At 42.2% G+C, this 23,584-nt stretch overlaps 1 protein-coding gene across 7 annotated transcripts in view; it reads right to left on the bottom strand.

Annotated features, from left to right (window-relative positions):
• Window positions 1–3,545: 3,545 nt before the first annotated feature.
• The window catches only part of LOC126547218 (uncharacterized), a 29,968-nt gene continuing 9,929 nt past the window's right edge, over window positions 3,546–23,584 (bottom strand). For 4 of the 7 annotated variants that reach the window (XR_011894801.1, XM_055062826.1, XM_055062828.1 and 1 more), the window contains one exon: window positions 16,068–16,366. Coding sequence is in view for 4 of the 7 variants with exons in the window: in XM_055062826.1 (XP_054918801.1) it covers window positions 16,353–16,366 (14 nt within the window). In the remaining 3 variants the exon portion in view is untranslated. Of the gene's footprint in view, window positions 4,516–10,889; window positions 10,981–11,776; window positions 11,818–14,799; window positions 14,886–16,067; window positions 16,367–23,584 lie in introns of those variants that run through there. The other 3 variants (XR_008609007.1, XR_008609008.1, XM_055062827.1) reach the window with 3 other exon arrangements.

Here is a 23,584-nt window from a genome sequence, read left to right as displayed (position 1 = left end):
ACGAAAAGGGTTCTGCTGAAATTGAGGACGACGCAACGAGCTATGGAAAGAAGAATGATAGGTGTAACGTTAAGGGATAAGAAAAGAGCAGATTGGGTGAGGGAACAAACGCGGGTAAATGACATCTTAGTTGAAATCAAGAAAAAGAAATGGGCATGGGCCGGACATGTAATGAGGAGGGAAGATAACCGATGGTCATTAAGGGTTACGGACTGGATTCCAAGGGAAGGGAAGCGTAGTAGGGGGCGGCAGAAAGTTAGGTGGGCGGATGACATTAAGACGTTTGCAGGGACAACATGGCCACAATTAGTACATGACCGGGGTAGTTGGAGAAGTATGGGAGAGGCCTTTGCCCTGCAGTGGGCGTAACTAGGCTGATGATGATGATGACATCTGTTTTCACCATGCAGACCTATAAATCATGGCTTTTAGATTGCCCAGAGTACAGAAGCATTGGTCTTTGCTGAATGCCTGCTGCTTCAGGGACAAGATAAAGGTGGTTGTGATTGACACACATTTGATGTAGTGGTGGAAATCTTGACAAAGAACGACTTAATCACAAATGGGACTTTTTTTTTTGTACATAGGTTGAGTGGTGGTCCAAGTAAAGATCATCATTTCCTTTTGAAGGTGACGAAGCATCCAGTATAGAATATGCCATGCTGTGACCATACACATCACACTGCAAAGCTTGAGCTATTCAACAGACAAGCACATTGGTATATAGTTCAGTAGAAATTACGATATCTGAAGATGACAAAAGCAAGAATAGTTTCATTGGTAACACAATGGTTCATGCCAGCGATCAGAAATTTATATTTTGCAACACACTACTTTCAACAATGTGGTATCCACCTGTTACGCACTAATTAAGCACATTCTATGGATATAAACAGGAACTAGCAAGAAGAATAAAGGGAATTGAGGAGATCAAGCCATCCTTGATAACAATCAAACAAAGCCAACAGACAAGGAACCATGGATGCCATTGTTTCATTTCTTTCTGTACAGTGGAACTAGTTTACTGTGCCCTTGAAATTTGTGGCAAAGTACATTGCTGTTCTACATAGCATTGTCCTGAACCACCTCTGGAGTGCCTTTTCTTTTTCTTTTTTGCAACTTATTAGAGGGACACCAAATAAATTTCAATTCCAGATGTACATTGTATGACATGTAACAGAGGTCGCCAAAGTGCCATACTTTGGGGGGTCTATAGCTTTAAATAAGTTAAGAGAGGGCATGCATGGCAAATCCACTGGCGCTGGCATGAATTGGCACAAGCCAGAAGCAACTAATTCCCATGTGGTTTGTTGATACCGCCATAATGTCCTTGAATGCACAATTCAATGCAGTTGTGTTCTGTCTACTTCATTTTTTGTAGCATGTTTACTTATGCCAGAACTATAAAGGTTTGAAAAACAAGCAAAAGTAAATGAATTGCAGCACCAGCCCTGTCGAGTAGCACATTAATCAACAGCTTCATTCAAAACATGGTCTTCTGCGGTACACGGTCTTGACCGTAGATGGCACCTCGAATTTGTTCATGGAAGTGAATTTCAAATTGTGTGACAAGTCCCAATGTTAAAAAAAAATAAATTATGGAGTTTTACGTCCCACAACCACTTTCTGATTATGAGGCACGCCGTAGTGATGGACTCCGGAAATTTTGACCACCTGGGGTTCTTTAATGTGCACCTAAATCTAAGCACATGGGTGTTTTCACGTTTCACCTCCATCGAAATGCGGCCGCCGTGGCCGGGATTTGATCCCGCGACCTCGTGCTCAGCAGCCCAACACCATAGCCACTGAGCAACCACGGCGGGTGACAAGTCCCAATGTTGAAATACAGCGCTGGAGCCCGCATTCATAAGCGCTACAGCGAAAAGGTTTGTGACCTGCGTCCTTCAAGTATGTACCAAATGGCCCAGATTTCAACCCACCTGTGTCTTCTTTCGCATGTGGAAGTGATACTCCATTTCCGACACCAGCTACCTGTGTGCAATCAGGGGAGACTTTGCTCAAAAAAAGAATTAGGTACGCACCGAGTGCCGCACCTCACAATTTGTGTGGTGCTATACAGTCATACCCACTTATAATGAACACGGTTGTGCACAAGAAAAAATTCGATGATATACATACACACCTAGAATGAACTTAAATGAACTTGTGTGATGAGTTTGCTATATACAGATTTGTTATCTGCAATGGAGAAAAGTAAAGAAAAATACTATTGAAGACAACAACGTGCAGGAGGCAGTAATTTTTGCCTGTGGATAGAACTTTCTGTCAGTATCACTAACAGTGGCATTGTTGATGCATGCGATTGAGTAGACCTGTTCCAGTCCACTTCCCTTTATAGCCTTATGGCAATCACAGCAGATGCCTCAAGTTCAATATGTCCAGTTCGTGGTGAAGCAGTTTTATGTGCGCATTGGTCACTAAAGATTGCGTGTTCTGAATAGAGAGTAGTTTACTTTAACCACATTCATTTTATTTGGGTTTGACTGTATGCGAGCTAATGTATACTGAAGCGAAGCCAAGCAAAAAGCATCACACAGCTGCTGTAGCATCTGCTAGTAGCACCCACTGTAGAGTATCCCCAGCGCTTTTTTTCGTGGTTAGGTTATATCAGAAAATAATTGGAGGCACATGAAATACAAAGAGGCTTTCTTCTTTTTAACTTGCACCTCTCAAGAAACTAGCAAAAGTCCGTGAAACATGGTATATGAACATGGTTTCATGGAACACGGTCCATATACGTGGGTTCTAATTTTCGGAAGGAAAGGAAGAATATCTTTACTGTTCTTTTAAACACAACACTGACACATTTGTCCTGCATTTCACGGATAGACCTCTAGCACCCACTGCCCATCTCAATGTTGTTGGTTTGTAGATACTCATTTAATGGTCGTCTTCAATTCTAGAAATACGAGTACACTAAATTTTATAGCTTCAAAAATAAATTAGTAAATTTTATAACTATGGAGTTTGCCACTGGTTTTACCTTACTAATGATGTTCTCTGGCATGCTGCTAATGACAATTCTTTCAGACAATGTCTTTATTAATGTATCGAAAGTAATCGAAAGAACTAGTAAATTGGCGACTTTCCAAATATATATATAAAAAAACTGAACAAGAGATTTAAAGAAAAGGCTCATGAAATCCAACAATGTTTCATGTTCGCTGCAATGTCTTAACAATTGACGGTGACAGCCATCATCAAATAATTATATATACACACACAGGAGACATTATTATAGCAATGAGTCTCATATTTTTTCTTGAAGACAGGCTGTCCCCTGTGTACCATTTCCATCATCCTTGCAGCTATTTAACATTAAAAAGATCTATGAGAAATTTATGACTGAGCAGTGCAACTGGACAAGCTTTTTAGTTGTTACTATGCTGCTGCAGTTGCTCAGTGACTATGGTTTTCTGTTCGTGAGCATGACGTCACAGGTTCAATTCCTAGCTGCAGAAGCTGATCGTGTAACCAACGCAACAGTGGACACACAACACAAGAAAAGCGACAAGGACAAGCACTGACTTCCAACTGGTATTTATTACAAAAAGGCATAAATATACAACTTCATGCACGTGATTACAACCAGATATACTTGTGTAAGTTAATGTAAGCACCACAAATCAACAAGAGTGCGTGAAGGCCTAAGGTGGCCCCCCGCTTGCAGACCCCAGTCAACGCTAAGGACGGTTTACTAACAAAGTTGCCTCCTGCAATAGGCACTGCCTCTCGGGCTGGTTACATCATCATGGAATATCAACTAGCCCGGTCTCGCACCTTGCTGCAGAAGCTGCCTTCCAATGGGGGCAGAGTGCAATAACACCCAAATACCAAGCATCAGGAGCACATAAAGAACTCGGGTGGTGAAAATAAATACGGAACCCTCTTGCTGCAGCTACCACAGTGTATATTGCATAACTCCCTTGTTACTTTGGGTCAGCATCAAACCCCACATGCCAATCGTTAGAATTTACATTCACAATGCAGAGCAGAATATAGTAATCCAAGATAAACTAACTTTCTCAAATTCTTGTTTGGAGCTTCAAAAAAGAAATTCCCCGGTAAAGTTCTTGAAAGCTGTATTGGCGAAAAAGAAATTGAGGGTCTTCTCTCAACCTTTTGATCAGACGAATTCCTGTATTGGCTTTGCTGAGCTTCGCTACTCATAATCTACTGCAAGCATTGCCACATTAACATACATAATTATTCACCAACATTGGCATGGCACATCCTTACGACACTGACACCCAGGTGCCATACATCTCGGCAAAATCACACACCTGCAAAAGCAGAATCACTGTTCCAGTTACAACTAACTTTTCTAACATATGCTAGAAATTCTAAATGCTTTCTACTGCCATTTACAAGCATGACAGATTTGTACTTGTTGGTGCAGTGATAACTACATGCTCAAAGCATTGCTAGTTAAAGTTTACTCAAACTGGTAACTTCGGGGTAATTTTTTTGGGCTATGTCCTTGTAGGTTTGAGCCTGCAAAGAATCAATAAAGAATCAATAAATAAACAGCCTTGTAAAAAGAATTCCGGTTATTTCCCGCTGCCCCCTAGTATTACTTTGTTGTCATCACACTTTTTGGATCAATTCTTGTGCATTTGTAATGTTGAGTTGCATATGTCATGTAATGTCAGATTATCTTTATTCTATTCATGTTTACGTAATATGTTCAGTCTATGCAAGTTGTACATAATTATTGTATTTTTTGCCAGAATGTGAAATGCCTGCATTAGCTGAATGTATTTTCTATGCCAAATTTTTTTTAAAACCTTGTATCTGCTGATTCTCATCCAACTAAAATCTCAAACAGGGATTGTAGTATAAATAAATAAATAAATTTAAAACAATAGCTACTAAAAAGTATGCAAACATTCTTACAAAGTTTGAAAGCATGTTTCACAGATCAGCTCCAGGCTTTGACCTTGCACTGAAGTTGTCATTATACAGTTGAACATGAGTGGTGGAAGAACATAATTTAGACATGAGTGGTGGAAGAAATAATTTTTCTTTCTGGTTACATTCAGGCACACTGTTTTGTTGAAAGTTTGTTTCATACCCCATTAGCTGCACCATTGATAAACATTACTAAGGCAAGTATTTAGAAGCAGCTGATCGTCTACGCAAATGATTTTCTTAAACATAACACAATCGTCAGCGAATAGCCTTACTTTGATAAGTTCAGGGATAGCTTTTACATACCATTAATATATATTAAAGAAAGCAGGGGCCCTAAAACACTTCCTTCAAGAACACCTGAAGTTTGGATGCGCTGTAACCGTTTATATTAATGAACTGTATGCGATTAGATAAGTAAGCAGAAAACCAATTTACAATAAAATTTGGAAGGCCGGTAGTGTTAAGTTTGAAAATAAGTTTAGCAAGAGGAACTAAATCAAAAGCTTTCTTGAAGTCCAAAAAAATAACATCAATTTGCCCAGATTTAGATAAAATAGAGGCTAAAGTATGTACGACTGAGACCAATTCAGTAACAGGGGGGGTGCGATCGGAGATATTTTGTTCGATACGCATTCTGTTCGGTTGCTGCAACATCACAAAGTGACAGTATGCAAAATTTGTGACAGCGGGGCGGAGAGCAGCCAATCAGGAAGCAGTGACCTCCCCGGAAGTTTACTTCCATCGTTTGTCGTCTGCTTGCAGACAGTATACTACAAAACGAAATGTTTCTCGTCTTCCAAATGAATGAAATCTTTATCTAAAAAAATTTATTTTTTGTTCTCAAACCCAAACACATTTTCAAATAGTAGTATGTGTGACTACTGCAATTTATCACTGTTAGTTTATTTGCGTCATCCCTAGGTGGTGTCGCGCACAGCGAGAAGAAAAAGAAAAAGAAACGACGGGAAGAGTGGCGCACTTTTCAAGAGGCAGCGACAACATTCCAGTGGCTTGCTAGCACCGATGATGGGGTCGATTTCTCTGTACAAACAATGAATTATTTGTTTCGAGAAACAAAAACGACGCCGGAATTCACTTTCTGCCATTTCTTCAAACGCGTTTCGCACCGCCACCTGCTCTCGTCCTTCCTCTAGAAATGCCAGCGCAACAACATAAGTTCCCAACAGAAGTGCCATTTTCTCGAATTAAACTATTGGTTGAATCCAAACATGCCATGCCGCAGCCGCCAGTTGGATCCAATCCAATCCACCAGACGCGTCATGCGAAGCCGTATGATCACTCTAAACTTCCCAGCTCCCGTCGTGTTCAGCGCCTAGCAGACGAAATGCTCGGTGGGAGGATGATTGACAGGAGCGTGTCGTCATTTTGACGTCACCAAAAACGTCGCCAGCCCCGCGGCTGGCGACGTCGGTACGGAGTAGGCCAATCACGCGTGCCGGTAACCGAACGAACGCACCGATCAACCATCTCCGATCGCACCCAGCTAGTGGAAAAACCTTTACAGAAACCACGTTGCAAAGGGGTTAATATATTCCTCTTGTTTAGAAAGTCAGTGATATAGTTGGCTATGACATGCTCAAAAATGTTGCAACAAGAATAAGTGAGAGACATGGGACGATAATTTGAGACCAATGATTTATCCCCTGTTTTGAATACTGGCATGATTCGTGCTGTTTTCCAATCGTTAGGAATGTTAGATGAACGTAGGGAAGCATGAAAAACGATTACAAGAAAATTGGCAACCATCTTCGAATATCGGTGCAGAAACACATTATGAATATTATCAGGGCCTGGTGAAGTTTTAGTCTTTAAATTGAGAGGCATAGACACCATGCCTGATAATGATACGATGTCAGAGTCGAGATGACATGACGTGGTATCGACACATGTGCCATAGCAAGCCTTTAAGAAAAGGCTCTGAAAGTGCACATTAAAATGCCAAGTGATGCTTTGCTTATCTGTAAAAAGGGTGTCGTTATGCATTATTTGTTTAATCCCCTCTTTTTATGCGACACAAGTGGGACCAGAATTGTTCAGGCGCCATCTGGATAAAGTTTGGCAGCGTATGTTTAAGATAGTTTTGCTTTGCACAGCTTACAGATTGGTTGAATAGTATCTGATTAGGTAGAAAATGTATGTCTTTTATAGCGTTCTTGTATATATCTCCTTAAACTTCCTTTTTCTTCTTCAAACTTTCTTTGACTGCCTTGTAACGCTACATGGCATTCTACCTGGAGTAGTAATATGCAAGTACAATAGAAAAATGTGGACGTATTGACGCTACGCAGCGAGCATGTCACATCGCATGTCTCCTCGCACGTTAGGATGCATATATAGGGAATTTTTCCGCCGCATGCTAGCAAGTGCTGGAGTGGCTCAGCGGAAGAGTAGCTAACTCCCACACAGCAGACCTGGGTTTGAACACACAGGAACTGGGTCTTTTTTTTTCTCATTCCCGGCAATAGCTGCTATGGACATTAGACACCAGCGGCAGCGGACACCATGCATCCTCATGCATCATTCGTGCATCTCCGCTTGTTTGCATGTGTGCTTTCACTAAAAAGCTGTCTGTTGATAGTCGGCACTTGTCGATGTATCTTTTCTGTGTCGTTCATGTCATTTTGTACTGCCAATCGTTTTCAGTATGAATCACCAACATGCCCAATGTAATGTCCTCATGAACAAAGACTTGTCAACTAGTAGTACTGGCTGTTATTTGTGTCCTACCAGAAAGCTGGGTAAACTAGCGAGTGCTAACAAGGAGATACAGAAATGATTGTGTTCTGAGTTGTTATCTCTGGCACTGATCACCTTTACTTGAAAGACTAGCCATAACACCTGCATTAGCTCTGTAGTACCCTGCAAGTAGTGGATAATTGATAGCTCTGCTGCAGCTAATCACATATTCATCCCCACCATGAATAAAAGGGGGCGGGGGGGGTAAGGTAACACATCATCGCCCTAAGATGGGATGGTCTGGATTTTACCATCATCATTTTTGGGCAGTGTCACATACTGCAATATGACCACTCTAGTATACGGTCACTTGCACTGATACATTTTACTGTCAAGTGCAGATAATTAGCAAGGAAGTCAAGCACAAAAGATAGAAAAACTGAAACTCCTGCTGTTGTGCCCTTTCCAGTCTTGGATAATGACGTAGGACAGAAATGAAAAGATCAGAACGTGGCAACAGAGCCGTAAGTTCCTTACAAGTTTGGTGCTATCGGTCAGGCACTTGCAGATGTTACCCTCCAGTCAAATTCAAAAATGCAACCTATTTTAGGTACTCCACTTATCTGGAATGTGCTTAAGGTTAATGCGGGTTGAAATACCACACATTTCTAAATTATAGTAATGAAATCAAATCAAAATCTCAGCTAGAAGATGCAAAAGGGCATCTAATGTAGTGATGGCAGCTTGAAGCACCACACACTTCACCACATTTGAGCATCTGCACAATGTCACTATGGCCACTGCCTAGAGGCTGCAACTCAGTTGAAAAAAAAAACCTGCTTGCTATATGATGAAAATTTCATCAGTTTTGCATTCCAGTACAAAACAGACCAACAAAAAATAAGCACATCTTTATACCATCTCAGCATTCCCACCTGTTCTATGAGCGCATCTTTTTTCTGTTGCAACAGTAGTTAGTTTCCGAATTTCATGTGTGTGTGTTTATATTTTTTTGGGGGGTTGCTACAAAATAGTGAAAGCTTGCATACATAGTTTTTGATGCACACACAGTGTGAGCGTAGTTACTTATGCATCTTTATAGTCTCTCTGATAGGGAGTTATTAAAAAAAACATTTTTCACAAAGGTGGCTTAAAATACAAGCATGTGAAATTATGAACAAATTTTGAAAATGCAGCCTTTAGAGACAAATTCCAACAGTTGAGTTGCAATCTAAAGCAATCAATTAAGGTGTAACAGAAACTACTACATGACATTTATTGCGAAAGAGCAGCATGTGAAGGAATAAAGAAAAGAAGAACAAAACGGTAATTTGGGCTCCCCAGAATAAAAGGACCTGCACCAAAGTAAGTGCTAATTTTTTAAAAGAGCACACAATGCTCTATCAATGCCTGTAATGTTACAACAACATAAATAAAAAAGCAATGGCATATCCACAAGCATCACCTGACACTAGAATGTTATGGGAGATGGAAAGCTGCGTGTCTCTTGTTCATGGTGGGATATAAATAGTAAGGTAGCCTAATAGGTCCCATGCTACCTGCAACATATTAGGAGTTAATCAACACTACAGAAGTAAAATGTTCATTTCAGTTTTCAAAAGCGTGCTGAAGGTGCACAAATGTCAATACATGTAACTATGATATCAAAACCTCTACAGAAAGTTCATACCAGCGACTTGCATAAGTCGTGCAACCGAGTTGGTTGCAAATGATCGCTTTGGTTGAAAAACGACACTTCCGGGTCAGTTTGCTGCTCGATTTTTGAGTCGTGCAACTGTGCTGACAAACCTATGGAACCAATCAGTGGCACAGCAGCAGGAAGTCTCTATACGCTGATGCTTATTTTGCGTGGTGATTGCGGTGCGAGCAGACGTAAAATGGAGTCAATGGAGAGACATTTATGCGTAGTGACGGGCAGGTCGTGCACAATTGTTGGTGTGAACATCGATTGTCATGAGTCGCTCCTTCATTGCCAGTTGCAGTCTATCGCACAACCGTTCTCCAATGCCAATCTCAATGAGCCCTTAGTGGTGCTCCATTACATGTCCACTTAACCTGCAAATGCAACATCAGCATGGCAGCATGGCAGCCTGGCAACCTAAGCCTATTATGCTAAAATGTTTGGAAGGCCATACATAGTCGACCAGGCCACTGTATGCCACCTATTTCACTACTTTAGATGAAAAGATTAATAGCATGGATATATGTCATGCTGCTTGTGACACTTTAAACTACACAACATGCAATAAAGTCTAGAAACATAAAGACGACAACACATTTATGGTTGAGAGGCGTTTATCATACTTGAAATTAACACCGAGACTGGACCAAATGGACATAAAAGAGCAATAGAAAACTCAATATATATGCTCCATTGATAGTGGTTCTCAAAACGGGTCTTTGGACATTCTGGGGACTGCAATAACAATCAGGGTGTCAGCAAAGCCCTTCCTTGTCAGTGAGCATGCTCCTTCATTTCCTGTCTTGGTGCCTTATCAGACACTGTAATTTGTCCCCACACACCAAATGACATGCAGGTCAAATTGAATAGTAATTTTTTTGCAGGGGCAGTGGCATTATTTCTTTGCAACACTGCTGAATCTGCACTTTATGTAAGCACTCGTTTTGACCAGTTGGTGAAGTCCAGAAAAAGAGGGTGTGCTCAACCGCAACCCATAGGACAAAGTGACCTAGTGAGTGCTGTGCCACATCTTTCATGGCTAAATAGCAAGAAATGCTACCTATGCTTTTCCTGAAAGAGGGCTATCTGCTCCCCTCTACGTACTTAAAGCTATATAGGTATGTGCCCATCCTATAATTTTAACATGCTGGAAGATGTTTGCCCAGGATCATGCAAATTCTGTTGAGTGTACCCCAATCCTTCACCTTAAAGACAAGAACAAAACACCCTCACTATGTTTATTTGCCTGCAGTATACTTGCAATTTACTTGTTATACTGAGTATGTTCCATATATGCATGGAGATTTAAGCAATCTACTTGCTATGCTGAGTATATGCTGAATATGTTCCATATGCATGGAAATGTTGAAATGATGTAACAATTTCAATTAAGGTCAAAGTGAGTACTGTGATAACATGTAGCACTGTGTTGAAAGCTAGAAGCAAAACAAACAACAATATCTGTCGAAACACAACAGGGCTGAAGGGTACCACATAAAGTTGACTAGAGCTCACTACAGAGAACACAGGAAATTTAAAGACAATTCGAACATACCTGCCTAAGCAGTTTCTCAATGGCAGACATGACTATGAGTCCTCACCACACAATAGGCATCTTATTGTCGACCAAAAACTCCATGGACATGCTGTACATTCAAACAGCACAAGAACATGAACACATAATACAATGAAAGAGATCGGTTAAGCTAACTAGTGTAACAACTTAATATTAGAAAAATTTTAACATAGGTCATTACTGGCAAGAAAGAAGAAGACATCAGAGCCAACAAGCGACTTCAGTCTGAACACTATAAAAAAATTTTAAAGTGGACATCAAGAAAAGGCAATGTAAGAGCACACAAGCACTAATGTCTAGCAGATTCGGTAAATTTATCAATGTGCTCTGACAATATACTGACGATATACTTGTGCTTAAACAGCAAGAAATTAAAAAATTAAATAATGGGGTTTAACGTATTAAAACCACAATCTGATTATGAGGCACACCGTAGTGTGGGACTCCGGAAATTTGTACCACCTGGGATTCTTTAACGTGCACCTGGGTGTCCTCACATTTCGCCCCCATCGAAATGCGGCTGCTGCAGCTGGTATTCGATCCCGCGACCTCGTGCTTAGCAGCCTAACACCACAGCCATTAAACAATCACAGCAGGTAATGGCAAGAAATGCTAGACAATGTGAAATTCTAGATCACATGGGACACTGGGCTTCATGCACTATCAATTCAACGGCCTAGGGTGCCACAGGATACGATGATGTATGATACATGATGCATGCAATGAAAAGTCACTCTCCCCACTCACACAACATACGCTCCGCAGCACTGCAACAGCCATTATATTTCACTAACAGCACATGATGATGCAACATGCTTCTGTGAAAGTATACACAACATAAGTCATTAAGAAAAAATATGGCTCACCACTTCATCCCATAGCTTACGAGCAGTTTAATGAGGTTTTTCTGTGGAAAAAATAAAGACTAGTCACTTGTGTGATACAAAAAAATCAATGTAGAACAACTGTTGAGGTGAACTAGCAGAAAAAGAGACACACACTGGAAGAGCAGATGAACACATGCTCTGCTTCCAACTATATAATGGCAGGAAGGAGCTGTGTACACACACACACACACGCACGCACGCACGCACGCACACACACACACACACACACCTTGCCCCCTGTGCACATAAAGGTGCTCTACAATATCACACGACGCATGCACTTCAATGGCGAGTGCTCAAGAATTCGAATTCTGAGGTGTGCAGTGCAATTGATGGCTCACTTAGGCAACATTCTCTGTTCTTTTCGATAAAATAGGCTTCCAGCACAAGTTTTAAAAAGGTGTTACTGCTCCTGCTTGAAATTGTTGTCCACAAGAAACAAGCCTCACAACCATACACAGCAAGTGTTCCAGAGGAGTGGTTTATGCTGTACCCATGTCTTGCAGTAGAATGTACATAACTGAAACCGAACGCTGCATGAGCAGCCGCTTATGGGAGCATTTGAAAAAAGTAAGCAAGAAAGAGGACAAGGATGCACATATGGTGGCCAGCATGTTACTGCATGTGGTTGCGAGGCTCACATATTGGGGACAATCATTCCAGGCAGGAGTGGTAACACCTCTTCAAGACTTGCGTTGGAAGCCTATCTTATTGAAAAGAACAGAGGGTGTTGCACAAAAAAGTCATCATTTGCACTGCACACCTCAGAACATAAACTCTTGTGCACCTGTCTGATGTGAATGTATCATTGTGATATTGCTGCTGGATACCTTTAGTGTGCATGTGTGCAACCTAGCTGCCCAAATTGGAATTTTCTCTAGTTCATCAATCAGTGTAACTTGCGGAGGATCCCATACGGCACAGGCATAGTCTACACTCTAATATTAGTTGCACCCTTTGCGGTGTATATTTGCCATACAACAATAAACGTCATAGCTCTTGTCCGCATTTCCTTTCTTTAACGCTGCGTGCCCGGTGCTTCGAAGTCGCAAACGGCATGCACGCTATCAGCATGACAGGGCATTCTCTACAGGAAAGTAGCGAGTGCAGCGTTTTCAAGAAAGGAAACGCAAGCAAGACAGATGACGATCATTGTTGTGTGGCAAATATACACCCCAAAGGGTGCAACTGTTTTTAGAGTGTAGTATAGGTTGAACACATGTTAAATAGGCTATCATGTCTAAGCTTAGTTCTGAAGTTTTTAAGTAGCAGTGTATAAAATTTAGTGCCCTTCCAGCTCTCCCAACCATGTCGCTTACATGCGCAATCGGATGAAAAGGCTACACCTAGATATTTATATGGTAACTGCTTTCTTTACAAGCTCATTGCTTAAGAGGTACTGAGTCTTCATTAGCTTCCGTTTCCTTGTAAAAGAAACATGGACACACTTTGAATTATTTAGGTTCATTTTCCATATAGACCACACATTTAAAGTCGGTTTACAGTTGGGCAACATCACTCTCACTCCTTATTGGTCTGCACACAATGCAATCATCTGCAAACAGTCTAAGATGCAATGAAATACCCACTGAAATATCATTAATATAAACTAAAAATAAATGTGGCCTCAATACAGTCGTGTGGGACTCCCGACATCATATCAACGTACCCAGAGCTTTTGCCATTTAAAACGACACATTGTCGACGCTGATACAAATAATTTTCTATCCACCTGAGCACAGCAGGGTCTATGTTTTGTAGTTTAAGCTTGTTGCAAAGAAATTAATGCATTACCGTGTCAAATGCATTATGGAAATCTAAGAAAATAGTCACCGCGCTTATAGCTGCGCCCATCCTCCTTCGTATTGAATTAGCGCTGTCATGTGACACCATGCTCTTTTGATTTCATTATTTAACTGCTTAGAAGAAAACTGCACGATTTACGCTGCACAATTTTTGTTGCGGCTGCATGTCAGGGTCCTGCAGATTTCGCAGCGTACGTTCAAAAAAAAGATTTTGCGCTCATTGCTGCACTATTCTTGATCAAATTTTGCAGAAAGATTTATTTCGGAATCTACATAGTTTAGTATAACACTTGGCACAGTTACTTGCCTGGTTTTTAACAAAAGAAAAGTAAATCTGCCTGCACTTATGGGGATGCAAGCTGCTGCAGCGACAGCGCAAGCATAAACTTATACCACAGCCTGCCGATAGCTGCTGAAAGCAGCGTTTCAGTGAGGGCTGCTGCTTGCTGCCCCCTCCTAGAACAAGAGGCTTCCCTCCGTGAAATGCTGCTTTCTGCAGCTGCCGGCGGGTGCAGACAAAAATTTATGCTTGCGTCATGGTGGAGCAGCTCGCATCCCCATAAGTGCAGGCAAATTTGCACTCTTTTGTTAAAAACCAGGCAATTAACTGTGCCAAGTGTTATACTAAATGACATAGAGCCCAAAATGAGATCTTTCTGCAAAGGTTGAGCAAGAACGGTGCAGTGGTGAGCGCAAAACCTTTTTTCGAATGTACGCAGCGAAATTTGCAGGACCCTATGCACCGGCTCCGTCGTGAATGCGCCGCCCAAAACGGCACGCTTCTGCTATCCCTTGATGAGCTGTCACGCATACACTTGTAGGAAATGATTTAGTACAGGATGCCCTTTGTTAGGCACTGCGGATGGAGGCATGTAGCGAAAATAATTTGTGCATGTCAAACCAATGGTTAAATTAATTAAATTATGGGGTTTTACGTGCCAAAACCACTTTCTGATTATGAGGCACGCCGTAGTGGAGGACTCCGGAAATTTTGGCCACCTGGGGTTCTTTAACGTGCACCTAAATCTAAGTACACGGGTGTTTTCGCATTTCGCCCCCATCGAAATGCGGCTGCCGTGGCCGGGATTCGATCCCGCGACCTCATGCTCAGCAGCCCAACACCATAGCCACTGAGCAACCACGGTGGGTAGGACCAATGGTTAGAGTGAATGGATAAATTTTAGCGAACAGCCGTACTTGGTCGTGTCCTTGCGAGGTAAATAGAAAGCTCCAAAATTTCAGTGGATGCTACGAGCTTGCTTGTCCCGCTGACGTCAAGTCACCTGTGAATTAGTTTGTACAGTTGTCGTATTCGGTTTGTCCTTGGGCAAAATTAGGTGCTGCAGTTTGGCAAAGGATAATTCTCTTATATAGATAACTTCAAAGTTGATTTATACAAGGCTTTGACAATGCTGCGAGTAGAAAAAAATCAGTTTCACTAGCTATACACGACATGGGCTTATTTATTAATTTTGATTATTTATCTATTAATTTCTACACAGGATTGAGAAAATGTAGCGAATGAGCATAAACAAGAAAATAGGTAAAACAAACTAGATACTCTAACAGCACTAACGACTATATAAAAGTTAATTTAATGGCAAGGAACGAACAGCAGTGGACAATGAATTAATCTAGAACAAAGAAAAATGCCGCATTCGCTATTTTATACAGTTTCTATTCAGGCATTCATGATGCACTTTTGTGCAGCGTTCACAAATTGATGAAGCACAGAAGACAGGCGCTGTTTGTCAAGCAACATTTATTTTGAAAAACATTAGGAAAGAAAGCAATCTGTAATCTTTGAACACATGATGAGTTCCCTGAAGCATTGCTGTCTTCTTGGCGCATACTCAAATTTTAAAGAAAACAGCAACACTTCGAGGGGTTCATCCAGTATTCAAAGATTAGGGATTCCCAGACAACACAATGACATCCTGAGGTTGTCCACAGAATGTGGAATCACGGATACTTCAACAACCTCAAGTCATCCTACAACGTCCCCAACTGAACCTACTTGGATCCATTTGTCCATCCAAAGAACATACTATGAACCGTCTTTGGACATGTTGCCAGGACCATCTCTGGACCATTTAAGTACCTTTCCCGGATGTGCCCATGTACATATAAATAAGCCATGAATGTGATTACATACTGGTGCTGTAAAATGGAATTACTTGTGTAAATGTCACTGCTGGCCCAAATCCATTTCTTTTTCCAAATTATATACTGTGAACATTCTTTTGACACTCTGCCAGGACAATCTCTGGACCACTAAGGAATGTTTCTAGGATGTGCTCACGTCCACATCTAAAGAAGCCATGAATGTGATTATATGGTGGTACTGTACCATAAAATCATTTGTGTAAATGTCACTGTTGACCTAGTCACCGAATATCTCATGTACACATCACAATGCCGTGTAACACAGTTCTTTTTGCAAAAAAAAAGAGAAAAGGCTCACGAAAGCTTACATATAAAATTTATTATAAAAAACATGAATACATAAGGTACCACTCTTAATGCTCAAAATATTGTCTGCCTGCTACAGCAATGTAAAAATGGGTAATAAAGTGTAACTGACTAAATATGACTAGAAAATGAGGAATTAAAACACAATCCTTAAACGTTAAAAACTGAAAAGCAAAAATAAGTATTAGAATGCAAAAATTATCATTAAAAATAAAGTTGTGGAAAAAAAGTCCTCTGCTGTGGTTGGAAAATGCTGCACTTCAGTGAGGCCTGCCTTGTCACTCCAGCAGCTCTAGAAAAGATGCACAATGCATCACAGATTCAGGGCCTCTGACTTACTTGTACAAGAGAAACAGGGGAAAACAATAGTGAAAGGACATGTCAGTAACTTAGCAATTCAAGGTGTACTGTTCAATTAAAAGGAGATTTTGGAAATTGTAACTCTCAATGAGGAGAAAGTAAAGGCATATACCATCGTGACAGAAAGTGACAGAAGGTAACTGTTTCCATGATAAATTCAGAAGTGCTTACAGCAAATGCTTTCCATACAAACAACTCAAGCATGTGCGCAGAACCAAGAAACATTGGTTGACTAAGACTTGCCTCCAAGAAATAAATCGTAAAAATAAATTTGAACTCTTCTTAAAAGATAAAAAACAAGGACACGTTAAAATGTTTTAAAGCCCATAAGAACAATGTTAACAGTCCCTTATGTTATGAAAAGAGAATGCACCTAAACAACCTATTCAGCACTTATGTAATGAATCAATCAGAATTAGCTTGGAGTAGACTAAATAAGTTCCTTGGTCATAGTGGTAATAAATTTTAGGCCTACTGAGCGTCTGTTAGACAGTAAAACTATCTGCAAGGCAGATTTGGCAAATGTGTTTAACGACTATTTTGTATCTTTAGCAAAGAAAGCGCACAATCCAGCATGTGCTACATACTTAACTGATAGGACCTCTGAAAGCGTGTTTTTTGGTGCTCACAACGCCAGCGAAGTTATTAATGCTTTCTCGTGTGTAAAAAAAAGCGCCCGCTATGACGCAGATGACTTACAGATTAGACGCATTAAACATGTGTTAGATATTATTGCTGATGTACTGGAATATACCTATAACCTTATTTTTTCTATTGGAATCTTCCCACAGGAACTGCAGGTTGAGAAAGTACTAGTGTTGCACAAGGGGGGGAGATAAAAATATACTTAACAATTACAGGCCTATATCAATATTACCACTCAGGGGACCAACTCAGGGGACCAATTGCAATGCATGCTCACTGACCTGGAGAGGCAAAGCAGAAGAGTGGGTCTAAAAATTAATCTGCAGAAAACTAAAGTAATGTTTAACAGTCTCGGAAGAGAACAGCAATTTACAATAGGCAGCGAGGCACTGGAAGTCGTAAGGGAATACATCTACTTAGGGCAGGTAGTGACGGCGGATCCGGATCATGAGACGGAAATAATCAGAAGAATAAGAATGGGCTGGGGTGCGTTTGGCAGGCATTCTCAGATCATGAACAGCAGGTTGCCATTATCCCTCAAGAGAAAAGTGTATAATAGCTGTGTCTTACCAGTACTCACCTACGGGGCAGAAACCTGGAGGCTTACGAAAAGGGTTCTACTCAAATTGAGGACGACGCAACGAGCTATGGAAAGAAGAATGATAGGTGTAACGTTAAGGGATAAGAAAAGAGCAGATTGGATGAGGGAACAAACGCGAGTAAATGACATCTTAGTTGAAATCAAGAAAAAGAAATGGGCATGGGCAGGACATGTAATGAGGAGGGAAGATAACCGATGGTCATTAAGGGTTACGGACTGGATCCCAAGGGAAGGGAAGCGTAGCAGGGGGCGGCAGAAAGTTAGGTGGGCGGATGAGATTAAGAAGTTTGCAGGGACGGCATGGCCGCAATTAGTACATGACCGGGGTTGTTGGAGAAGTATCGGAAAGGCCTTTGCCCTGCAGTGGGCGTAACCAGGCTGATGATGATGATGATGATCAATATTACCTGTAATATCAAAACGTCTGGAAAAACTGGTTTATAACCACATGGCTTCTTTCTTTGCTAAGCACCGTATCATCACTGCATCGCAATTCGGATTCATCAAAGGTCACTCAACTGAGCATACTCTCTTAGAACCGAAAGAATTTATACTGGATGCTTTTGGACATGAACTTCACACATTAGGCATCTTTGTAGATTACTCTAAGGCTTTTGGTACCATAAATCATGTGACATTGTCAAAGAATCGCTACCATTACGGCTCTCGAAGTGTTTTTCTACAGTTGATTGAATCTTACTCAATGTATTGTCAGCAGATAGTTGTCATCAATAATCGCACCTCCAATTCACAAGCACTTTTATCGGGAGTGCCTCAGGGTAGTATTCTGGGACCCCTGTTATATTGTATACAGTCGAACCCGGCTATATCAAACTTGCAAAAAACGCCTATCAGTTCGATATAGAGCATAATTCGATATAAGCCTGCTAAAGAATTCGATGTCATAAATGTATGTACATACCATTTATAAAATCACTATTGATGAAACAGCTTAGTTTTGCATGAAACAGTCCTGTCTTTTCTTCTGCTTGGACAGTTTCACTGCCTGCGATGCACGCACTTCTCTACATTGTCTGAGGAGTCCGAGCAGCTGAGGCCGCAACCTTCCACGTTCGTGCAGAAGCACCGGACTAGTGTGAGTGCACCAATCACCTCGGAGAATGTGGGCAAAGGACCGTTGTTGCTTTCCTCATTGTGCCCACTTTCACTTGTGCTCGGTACGATGTCGGCAATGTAGTCTTCGTTTTCGGGCTCTCCTGTGGTCGCGACACCATCATCTGCACTCACAAACTCGTCGCCCGTCGATTCGTCAACGGCTTCCAGAAATTCTGACGGCTTGGTCCAAACTTCGGCAACACCACCAGCAGCTTCGTCGTACACATCAGAATTTACCGCCATCACCGGGCACGTGGAAGCCGGCATGTCTGAAGCAATTTTGGATGAACACTTGTACATGGCTGTGCTTACGTGCCGGGCCACAAGGGCACCAGGTCGCGAGTTTGTCCGCTTTAGCCCTAATCTCCCCCCTTATTCTTCCAAGATCATGCTGAGAGCGCTCCTCAGAATCTTGCACACTGCAGGGCATCAGATTTCTCACCAGGTTTGACCCGATTTACGATATCGAATTTTCGATTTCGAGGCAAAAGGCGAATTCTGCCGCTTCATCACGGCGACAATGCGGGAGAAGGCCCACAAGGCGTAAACACAATGAACCCAAAAAGCAGCGAGACAACTCGCACTTGCGTCATCTTGCACGACGAGGGCACAAGAGCCTCTGATTGGCTGTCTGAGCAGGCACGCTGTGGGCAGGTCAGGATCATCTTTTGCAAGGGGGTGTCGACGGCTTGCTCTCCACGCAGCGCGGTCACGGTAGGGAGAGTGGTTTGATGGAGCCGCGCTGCCGGGTTTCCCTGCCACTACGAGGGAAAGCCAACTTCTGAGGGCGTTTTTCCACTGCTTGACGTTCAATATATTGGGAGTCACTGCTATTTTTGTTCGATGTAAGCATAACTTTTGCTACATATATATACTTATTGTAACCACACCGTGTTCAGAAATTGTTCGATATAAAGAATAATTCGGTGTAAACGGGTTCGATGTAGTCGGGTTCGACTGTATACATCAATGACATTTTAAAAATTGACACTTTCATAAAGTATGTATGCTGATGATACAACAGTACTTCTGACTGCATGAGATCATAAAAGCCTAATGAGCGATGCCAATAAAGTGTTGATGAAGTTATCGTCCTGAACACATGTAAACTCGTTAACAATAAACACTTCCAAAACGAAAGCTGTTTTGTTTAGGCCTAGAAATCGAAAAATTGTCTCCTACGCAGCATTAGAACTTAATTAGGAAATCCAGGTGGTATCACGTTTCAAATGTCTAGGTGCAACTTTCAAGTAACACATGTCATGGACTGTGCATGTTGAAACACTGCTTTCCAGTACATCCAGAATCTCTGACATTCTGTCAAGGATGCGTTTTTCATTACCGAAAACAGTCAAACTTCTCATCTATAATTCTTTGTTTTTATCTCATATAAACTACTGCCATCTTGTTTGGGGCATGGATGACGAATATCTATAAATTACATATAATACAGAAAAAGGCTATTTGTGCTATTGCAAATGTTCCTTATGGCAGTCACACTGCCCCACTTTTCAATGAAATTAATCTAATTACTCTACCAGACTATTATCACACAATTATTATGAAGTGGTACCACGTAGGCCTTAGAAAGGATACATTTATAAGTAACACTGTATACACTTATACAGTAAAACCTTGTTAACCGTACCTGCTTAAACAGTAGTTTCTTTTTAAAAGTAGCAAAGTCAAATCCCCGACTCAGCGGCCATTGAACATAATGTGTTTTTTATCTGCATACACCGTACCAGCTTATTGTGTACGTATCGGTTAACACGTAGTGTTTCCACTTTTCGTCGCGCAAACACGGTGGTGCGTCGTTTCCATCGGGTGGCCCGGCAGAACAACAAGCCTCAGAGATCAGAACAACGGCCTCCAAGCGCCTTGTGCGTTTGTGCGTGAGGCAACATCAATATCAACAGCATTTCGTCGCCGTGCCAGAGAGCATTGTGGTGGCATGCAAACAAGGTCTCGTGTCGTGCCGAAGCTCGGATAAAAAAGACGGCAGGTGCTCAGCATAGAAAAAAGATTAGACATTGTTCATGCTATTGAACATGACACGAAGCCGGCGCTGGCACGCGACAGGGATCTAATGTTGATTGCAGTGTGTGACATTTGGAATGCGAAGAAGTTACTCGGCAGCGCAGCTGCGACCGCAAAGCGATGTCGGTTATGAGGTTTGACTTTTTGCCATCGTTGCCTCTGTTGCAGAAGTGTCGACTAGCGACAGTCATGAGGACGACATGGAAAGCGACAGCACGGGCGATTCAGGCCCGACAGTGGCAGAAGCTGCGTGTTACGTCAGCCTCGCGAATGCAATCGTCACGACGAGAACAGCACCCTGCAATGAAAAATGTGCCCCGCGACTTCTGCAGCGCTACCGCCCGTGTGCACGGAGAGCATGCCATGCCAACGAGGAATTCGCCATGTGAGTGTTTGCCAAGAAGAGGGGGCTGGCTGAAAACGTGGCTCGCAGCTTCGGTAAGTTTGAGACCGCTGTCGTCGCTAAGACCCCTGCATCCATGTGCCACCGCCGCTTTCTTAAGTAGTGACAACCTTTGTTGTGCACCGCCTTTCCCCTCACACCAAATCCGGTTCTGGCATTTTCGGTTCCGGCGTTTCTGCTTCCTGGAGTTGCGCTGCGGGAATTTCTGTTTTGACTGCTGTTAGACGATGGTGAGACTAAAGCCGTGGCGCGTGGATGCAGGGGCTTTAGGTGAGACGCCCACACGTGCTTAGCAGAGCTGTGGCAGTCACCATAAGAAGAATGCAAAGGAGACAAGCTGTTGTATTCCGCTGAAGTAGTAGTTCGTGGTCGCTGTTTTTCAAATGCACGAAAAACGGCAGTGGGCTCCAAGTGCCCAGGCACTACATTCCACTTTACATTGTCGCTCGTGCCACAGCCCGTCGCAGGTTGACGCGAAGCAGCGAACACGAGCAGATCGCTGGTTACAGTAGGCGGTGGTTCTTGGATGGAATCGCATTCACAGTTTCAACCGCAGCTCGTGCAATTAAAGCCTCTCCAGAGACGCTAATGTAAACAACGCTAAAAAACAAAGTGTCACTTCCACTCGGAACAGGCAGCTGCAGCTACATAAGTTCCGCTTGACGCCTGAAGTAAGGGGGTGAGTGGGAGAGGAGCGTGGAGGAGGAGGGCAGGTTGGCGGTACTTAACCTGGTCGGCGGAAACATGTATGGAGGGGCTTTAGTCGTTGCTGCTAGGTCGCCGCGGCATCTAACGAAAATAACACTTCTGTCGCGCAAAGTGAATAAATACTGCATGTTTTTTTGTTTTTTTTTGCTTTCATCGCAGTCTCTCTGAGTTCCGTTTTTGACAGGTGAGTGGGCGATCTCATGCTGTTTCGGTTAAGCAGTACTACTGTTTAGTACATGCTTTTTCTCAGCTCCGGCCAACTACGGTTTAACGGGGTTTCACTTTAATACCCATCTCATTCAAATGTGGGAGGTTCAGTGCATGTGCACTAATTATGGGAAAGAAATGCTGCGATTTCTTTTGCTGTTGTACTTGAATCGACTAACAATCTGAAAATATCCGTTACGGCCCTTCATCGTTTTTTTTTTCTTTTGTACATTGTTGAAATCACACTTGATGCACTATTTTGTTTATGCCACATAATCGCTTCTCTTATGCTATTACTGAACTAATGCCTGTTGTAGCGCAGTTTGGCTTTCGCTCAGGACAGAGTACTGTGGGCCTGTTAGAAGATTTTAATGACTATATCTGTAACGAAGTCAATAAAAACAATGTTATTTTTACTCTTTTCGTTGACTTACAAAGAGCATTTGACACATTATATCACGAACGGTTACTACCAAACTAAGCAGATGTGCTTTCAGTAGCCCGTATTACTCATTTTTTAAAAATTATTTAACAGGCAGACAGCAACGTGTCCTATAGTCTTATAATTCTTTGTTGTGTGTTAAATCAGGGGTACCGAAAGGGTCCATATTGGGACCGCTTTTGTTAACATTTACATGAATGACCTTGCTTGCTTAAGACTAAAATCGAAATTTATTTATACAACTTTTGTCCATAAAGTTTCGAGACTGATTTATTTTCTTCTCTAGAACTGATTCCCCAATATAAATTTTTGGTGCGTATGTGTAGCGCCATCTTTTTGGGCTAACCTGAGCTATTTATGCTAATTGCTGTGGCAGCCGCTAGATGGCACTATATGTAGAAAAATACGTTGTCACTAGTCGTCTGCGCATTCTACTGCGAGTGAATGTGGTGAGGTGGACGTCCATCTCAAACAGTGTGTAAACATAATATTCTCTGTGAAGCTTGGCAAGACAGCCACACAGACGGATGAGCTCCTTCGTTGACACTTACGGCAACGAGACATTATCGTGGGCGCGAGTTTTCAAGTGGCACATGAGGTTCGTTTCGGGGAGAATGTCGGTGAAAGACGACACAAGGCAGGGGCGCCCTGCAACTTCACGGAATGAAAACAACGTGGCTCGGATTGGGGAGATCGTACAGCAAGACCGCACCATTACAGTCCACATGCTATTGGATACTCTCGACATTAGTGAGACAACATGCCACCAAATTTTGCGTGAGAACTTGGGGAAACGAAACCTGAATGCCAGACTTGTGCCGCGCTCCCTCACACAGGACCAGAAGGACACGCGGGCATCAGTGAGCGCTGATTTGCTCTCCGAGGCAGAGAGGATGCTGCATTCGTCGACAGCATCATTGCTGAAGACGAAATGTGGTGTTTTGAACACGATCCTCAAACAAAGAGGCAGAGCACGGAATGGCAGTCC

Source organism: Dermacentor andersoni, chromosome 1, assembly GCF_023375885.2.
Source record: "Dermacentor andersoni chromosome 1, qqDerAnde1_hic_scaffold, whole genome shotgun sequence".
Lineage (NCBI taxonomy): Eukaryota > Metazoa > Arthropoda > Arachnida > Ixodida > Ixodidae > Dermacentor > Dermacentor andersoni.
The sequence above is the reverse complement of the archived record's forward strand: the minus strand, read 5'-3'. Positions and strand labels throughout refer to the sequence as shown.